At 35.6% G+C, this 7500-nt stretch overlaps 1 protein-coding gene across 6 annotated transcripts in view; it reads left to right on the top strand.

Annotated features, from left to right (window-relative positions):
• Positions 1 to 7500, top strand: part of LOC113819982 (leucine-rich repeat and WD repeat-containing protein 1) — a 29104-nt gene that overhangs the window by 19321 nt on the left and 2283 nt on the right. For 5 of the 6 annotated variants that reach the window (XM_027372237.2, XM_070124214.1, XM_027372232.2 and 2 more), the window contains 8 exons: positions 2358 to 2447; positions 3298 to 3453; positions 3547 to 3689; positions 4318 to 4547; positions 4912 to 5128; positions 5635 to 5799; positions 6217 to 6317; positions 6710 to 6873. In XM_027372237.2, coding sequence (XP_027228038.1) covers positions 2379 to 2447; positions 3298 to 3453; positions 3547 to 3689; positions 4318 to 4547; positions 4912 to 5128; positions 5635 to 5799; positions 6217 to 6317; positions 6710 to 6873 — 1245 coding nt within the window. In that variant the 5' untranslated portion in view covers positions 2358 to 2378. Of the gene's footprint in view, positions 1 to 860; positions 881 to 2357; positions 2448 to 3297; positions 3454 to 3546; positions 3690 to 4317; positions 4548 to 4911; positions 5129 to 5634; positions 5800 to 6216; positions 6318 to 6709; positions 6874 to 7500 lie in introns of those variants that run through there. The other variant, XM_070124215.1, reaches the window with a different exon arrangement.

The raw sequence follows: 7500 nt of genomic DNA, 5'->3' as shown, positions 1-7500 counted from the left end.
GTAACTATTTTAAGGACGTTTTTGGTGTGTTTTGAGTGTGTTCTCTGTGAGGTTTTATGTGAATTTCGGTTTATTTGGTGGTTTTGATGTAGTTTGGGGTGTTATAGGGTGTAAAGCTGAGGAAAGATTATTATAGGTTGTATAAATGGTGATTCAGAGGTTGATTTGTTGTAGATGTTGTGGTGATTTTGTTGTAGGTGTGCCAGGGTCAGGTCGGTGCTAAATAAGCGTTTCGAGGACACCCACTCTGGCCTGCGGAACGGCACGATGTTCTGGTGTCGTCATTGGCTTTGTTCTGTCCATTGGGGGTTATAGTGCGAAGTCTAAGGTGGTAGCTGTGTTGGGTCGAGCAGTCGCTGCTTTTCGCACGATGGTAAATGACAACAAACCTTACCCATGGCCGGGTTCCTTATTCGATGATAAATTGCGAGGGAGGTTGGCAAGCGCAGTATTATATTAATTTTATTAATGTATAAGTTTGATTCTGGTGTGCGAAGTTGGTGTCGTTGGATTTGGCCAAGCAGATATAAGTTGATAAAGTTTGATAAGCTATTACAGGTGTCCCGTATATTTTGCTTTATTTTATGCCGAATATCACCACCTTATGTATTATTTGTGGCCATTACCTTAGTTTCTTTTAGTTATCTTTCATCGCACAGTCCTATTTGTGCAATAATAAGTCGCCAGGGAGGCCAAAGAATTCTTTAAATTCTTGAAATATACATGGCAGAGGTTTGTTGTCCTTTGCCAGAGTGACGATAGGGTTGGCACGAGGCTTGAGGTGAAATCGCAGGTTATTTCCAAAACGTTGCCTAATGTTGTTATTTTTGTTTATGAACATTGGAATTATTTTATACGTCTTACATCTCGTGCCTTTGAGGTTATTATTAATTATTTGTAACTTGCAGCTTTACATTTGATTATTATTATCATAATTATTATTATTGTTATTGTTATTATTATTGTTGTTATTATTGTTGTTATTATTGTTATTATTATTATTATTATTATTATTATTATTATTATTATTATTATTATTATTATTATTATTATTATTATTATTATTAATTCCTCTGCATTTTATGTCATTACATTTTTTATTGATTCGCAAAACTTACCATTTCACATTGTCGTTCACTTCTGACAGTGTGAAATTTTGACATATAAAGAACATGTATTTTAGCCATGTATAGAAAAATTTAATTGACAGTCATTACCAGAAGATTTTTGGGGCACTGTCAGTGGTATGATGGAGCTTATAGACCTCTTGTGATGATATGAATATGGAACCAGTACATGCTCTGTTTTGCCTGAATATATGCGATAGTATGCTGTTGGCCTTTACTGGGGTACCATAGGTCATGTTAGTAACAAGCATATGTACTTCACAGGCACAGTTACATAATTAGAGTAAAAGAAGGGTTTTAATTCTATGAAGCTTTTTCTTTTATTTATTTATTTATTTTTCCTAAAATCGTCAATTATTTCGTATTGCTGTACGTAGATTTAATCAAGTAATCCTTTTTTTCTTGCATTTTTGATTCCATGAAAGGAACTATAGTTAGTGATGTATGGATGGGGCTATGTCCTCTACACAACAGCTCAGAGACTTCAGAGATATTAAAAGAAAAATATAATTATGGTGATGAGAGATTGAAGATTGCATATCTCTTTAATAAAGATTGTGATTTTCAAATATGCCCCGCTGGTAAACATACAGATTGTAGCTGATTACTTTTAAAATGCTAAGGTATATTGATGTGATCGGTTGCAGTAACATCGTATATAAAAGGAAGCCTTGAAATATTCAATGCTCATGTTTCCTGCAGCAGGAATGAGTGGTGAACCAAAGGGAGATTAGGGTATAGATTTATTAAGTAACTGGAGGTGGTTATAAAACGGTAGAAAAGTACTTAGTCGCATATAAGAAATGGGTAATGAGATGAGGGTACAGGAGAGAGAGTCAGAGCCTGGTCTTACACCATAAATAAATGCTGGAAAAAGAGTTACTGTTTCATCTACATTTTTATTAATTGTTTGCAGTGTTATAAGCTTTATAGTGTTATAGAGTTCTCATTATTAGTAATTGAAATAACATTGGGCTGCAAATACTATGAAGATTATGTCTTTATTTGAAGTTATTATAACTAAAATATTGTAAATATACTGTCATTATTACCAGCATTATTATAAGCATTATAATTGTCTATCATCAATGTATATATTAATGAATTATTTGAAGGTTTGGGATTATATTTTTTATCAATAGTAGTCGTGACAACTATGATAATGATACAAGTATTATTATGATTTTTACCTTCGTCATCAATGCCACTAATAATTTATTGAACTTTCAGTAAGCAGCATCAGTTAACACAATGACGGAGGTGAAGTTGGGCCAGAGAGAGGGGGGACCAGCCACCAAGAGAGTAAAAGCTGGAGGTCGGGTGAGTATCCAGACACGCCTTGAGTTATGGTTATAGTGCGTTGGTTGTACTAATGTAGTAATGGCATGGAAGGACTGAGAAATGGGGTAAAAGGAGGAGGAGGTGGGACTGAGGATTTTCTTGGGAAAAAGGAACAGTAGTAGGGTAGACTGTGATTATATGTGTGGCTGCGCAACTGTATACATACAGTTTTCTTTCATGTCAGTAATTCATTCTTTTATTAGCCCATTTTTTGTTTTTAATATTTAGAATATGTTTAAAATAGAAGACTGTGTAAAGTTAAAATACCTTTGTATGTTTGTTCTGTATTTGTATTAATTCTTTTATTTGAATATTCTGGTTCTGCTCTTCCTTGCTTCTGTTCTCATTAGTATGTCTCAGTCCGGAATAATTAATATGCTAAATGACGCTTTTGTTATGTAACATGTATATACTGGTGAGAGAAGTGGGGTAGAAGGAGAGCCCTGTGTAGTTTCTTAATGTTATATTTTTGTTGTGACGTGTTTTTGATTTCTGTTCGGAAGGGGTGTTTATGGAGCTGAGGATGTGCTTTGGGAGTGTTTGTGGAAGTCTATTGTTAGTGTAGTATCATATAACCCAGAATGTGGAAAGAGTACACGTGTGAGTAGATAGTTCATTTCTTTAGTCTATTCAGCAAAATACTGTGTAAAAGTTGAGATTTTTATCTATGCGTGCATATAGAATTATTGCATATATCGTACCAGCTGTCTTTATTTCCTTCTGTTTATTCTCCCAATATTCTGTCTGTATGATATTAGGCCGACTGATCATAACCCGATAACAGAGCAAGCAGCTTAAGAAAATCTGATAATTTTAAATTGTCTAACAGGGTATTCCACAGAGAAAAATAGAGTATAAGCAAGATGTAGGATATCGCTTCGATGAGCCAGCTGTGAAGGAGAGCCAAGAAGAGGTCGAGTTCTACCCGGTCCATTTCCTGCGCACACATTCCAAAAACAACGACCCTGCTGATGTGCAGACACAGGTTAGTACAAATTCCACTGATGTGAAGATGTGAGGATTGTTGTAGAGTTGATTTTATTAAGTATTGATGTGTTCTTTCTCTCGTGCTTTTTAGATCTGGCAGTGTCTTTTTGAGCCCAATGTGGAGCAGCCGCAGCATATGACTGACGTGGTGGCTACGTGTGGGGGGTCATCTGTCTGCTTCATTAATGTGGACGACGGAGAAGTGATACTCAAATATAATCGCAATGCAAAGACGTACGTGTCAGAATTTTCTCTCTCTTTTTCCTTGTATTTGATTCATTAATGAATTGGTTGAATTAAATTTGTTATCATTATTTAGAATTTTATGTTCAGGAAATTGAGAAAAAATATAATTGTTGGTGATGAAGTTTGCTGCTGCTTTTTATCTGCTTGTGTTATTTATATTCTATTTTTAATAACTTGGACTAAAGACAAATGATGAAGCTTTTTTTTCTTACATTACTGTTGTTCATTTTTATTAATAAAGAAAGAGAATATAATTTTTTCACACATATTCCAAAAAGGCAATGTATTACTCCTAATAACTTTAAATCTTATTAGTTCAGAAGATAGTTGTTGTTTTTTATGTTTTTATTAACAACTGGTCTAGTGAAATATGTAAATTTGTTGATTTGACTCGTACTCATTTCAAGCTAGCCTTTCATAACAGAACATGATAATCATTGATGTAAATGAGGGGTTATATTTACATATCTATAGCTATTGACTAAGTATTCTCGATTCATCTCGTCTTATACTGCAGATATCCACTGCTAGTTTTCCTTATCCACTAAACCTATCCCCTGAATTTTCTCCACATTACCTCCTAATCGTAAAATCACCCTCTCTTCTGCTCCCTCAGAGCCTCGGGAGTAGAAAACCTTTACGCTCTTACTTGGTCGACGCTTTCCCTGGATGAGTTTGGGCTGAAGAGGATGAACATCTTGGCAGCGGCAGGTGCTCGCTCCACGGTTCTACTCATTCACCCTGATGCCGGCGTCTGTTACCAAATGTTCCGCACAGTTCCAAACAAGGCAGCGGCAGTTGTGTGCTCCCTCTTGTTCTATCCCAAAAAAGCGACTTGGTTGTTTTGTAAGTTTCTTTCATTTTGATGCAGATCTTTTTATTTACATACATATATATATTACATGTGGTCATCTGTATAATTGCATGTGTATTCACAGGCTGTTTCACATCAGATTGAAAGGTTCTTCGTATTTTGATATCCTTGCATGCTATTATTAAATGATAAGATATAGGTCAGTCATAAGTCATAAACCGTGCCATATACTGCTAGCAGCCTCTGCATTCTTGAAATTAGTGAAAATCAATGACCAGAAATAGGTCTTATGAATACACACTCAATGAATAAAACAAAAATTATAGTAGTGAAATTATTATAAAACCTACAAAAGTTTTTATGTCATTTTCATTATTATAAACATTTCCCCGGCAGGTGGCCACGAAGATGGGCAGATTCAGCTTTGGGACGTAGGCATTCCAAGTCTTCCAAACTATGAAACGACTCCAGTGCACTTGATGACCATCCCTCCTGTGGCCCGTGACGTTTACAACTTGGCTTATTCACATTCGCAAGACCTCCTGATCGGGGGCTGCGATGGGGGTCTGCATGCTTGGAAGATTGATATGCAAAAAATTGAAAATAATGAAAGGTATGTGCAATATTTTGGTTTTGAATGTGATATCTTGTAGTAATGTAAGTGCATTCATACACATACACATTCATTCATTAATTCACACAAAGTCTGCAAATGAACAAGATTTTTTTATGCTAATTATCACAGATGATTTTAAATGATAAATGAAAAGGAATGGAATACAGCACTTTAGGGAAGAACAGAGGAGATGGAATATGTTGAAGGAAACATGCTTATCTGTACTAAATTTTACTGGGTCACTCTCAATGATTTCATCTCATACAATGAAGTGTGAATTAAGAATATAAGAGCTTAAAGGTAAAGTTCTCAGGGATAGGAAACTGCAAAAATATCCTGATTTATGATGATTGGCATGCATAAACTGTGAGTGAACCACCTGTTACTTATATTATTAACTTCTCTGTATCCGACAAAGATTACATTATATCCTTATTTGCGTTTGATCTTTTCCTGATCAATCATAATCAGTTTTCTCAGTCTTATCAACAATATCATTTCAGACTGGAACGTACAGAGTTTATTCTGCCAGAGGTGGATGGGAACGGTTCTGTCCTCGACTCAGTGTGTATGGTGCGAGACGACCTCTTAGCTGCCAAGTGTGCTCTCCACGGCCAAATATACATCTTCTCCCTGGCTGAGACCTTGAAGCTGAGGACAGAAAGCAAGTATGGCCCATTAGGGTTTGAAAGTACTCATGTCGTAGGATTTTTTTAAGATTGAGCTGGTGGTATTGAGATTTTCTTTGTTTATTTGTTTGGGACAGAATTGTGAAGTAGTATTATTGTCTTGCTTGAATCTAATTGGATGAATTAGGAATGAAATCCATTTTGTAGGGTTGTATAGGGTCATATAGGAATATGATTTCTATAAATTCCTGTTTCATTATAGTGTTTTTTTCTACAATATGAATGTCCTTGCTTTGTTAAAACATGTAATGTTATGTAGCAACATCATAATTTTGTAGGAGTGAGGGTGCCAAGTAATTTTGTAACATATTATAAATAGAAATGTGTTACTAAGTTTACAATGATATTTTATGTTTTTGGGGAGCCCTTATCTCTAGACCTGTTTCTGTTTTTCAGGGCTGCAAATGTCTTCGAAACTGTTGTATCAAGTGACATGATGCTGAAGTTGCGGTGGAGTGACACAGATAACTACTACATGAATATGGGTGTTGACACAGGTAAGTTGGCTTTTACTGGCTGGGGAAATGAATTATCAGCTTCTGTCATCAGGTAATATACAACTCCAGGCTCCTATTCTTGTCAATACAAAAGTTGTACAAATAGTTGCCTGGTAGCAAAGTATTGAAGATAAATCAAGAGTATATATATTTCCTAGAGTCTTGATAAAAGGTCAACAGGGTACATTTATTTTGCCCAGTTTATTCTGATTGTTTTGTATCCTCAGTGCACCAGGCAGGAAATCCTGTTTTTCCTCTATAATTTGTGTCTGATAATGTTCAAAATTATTATATGTTTATTTATTTACTAATTCTTTTCTGAGTATTACTGTGAAGCCAAGTAATTATTAAACACATTAAAATCTCATCCTTTTTTCTTTCACTAAATTCAGTGTCATGCATCCTGGTATGCGGAGATGACAAGGGCACACTCTGGGTATACGACCTGGTGAAGTATGTCACGGGTACTATCAGTAGCCCCATTACGGGAGGGTCTCCAGTCGCACCAGTCGAACCAGTTGCCCTTCTCGACTGGCCAGAACTAGAGGACGCAGAGGTGAGTTTGATGATTGTGAAGGAGAGAGAGAGAGACAGACTCACAGTCGCAGAGGTGTGGTTGTGCATGTGTAGAGAATCATTAGCTATTTCTTGTTAATACTTTGGTACCATGTAACTGCACTGGCCCTTATTGTGTTAATTTGCGAATATTGTTTTCACATAGATAGCTCAACAGGTGCTTAGTCATCAAGGAGTCAATTAGTATGCTTACCTGATATCCTCATTCCTTGAAAATTGGGGAAGTTTAGAGTTTTCTAATGCTCTTGATATTATTCCCATTATTGTTAGGATATTGGGATTATTGTAATGTTGATAGCAATAAATAAGTAATATAAATCTAATGGAAAATCAAGGAAAAGGTTGAAGAAACAAGTAAGATCAGGTAGGACTATGAATTGACTGCTTGATGACTTATTTCTAGTGGAGCCATCTATGTGCAAACAAAATTAGTTTACTAACATTACAGTGAACATGGCATGTATGTCATACCATCCAGGCATAAGTGGGTCAACCCCTAAACAATAGGCATAGATTAGTAATGAAAATAAAATAGCCACAATAAGAAATGAAAATAAATTGTTATGTTTCAAACTATCCTAGAGTTCCTCTTGAGATTAACAATAAA

The sequence above is a fragment of the Penaeus vannamei genome, chromosome 8 (genome assembly GCF_042767895.1).
Source record: "Penaeus vannamei isolate JL-2024 chromosome 8, ASM4276789v1, whole genome shotgun sequence".
Lineage (NCBI taxonomy): Eukaryota > Metazoa > Arthropoda > Malacostraca > Decapoda > Penaeidae > Penaeus > Penaeus vannamei.
This window is presented reverse-complemented; position numbering and strand designations above follow the sequence as displayed.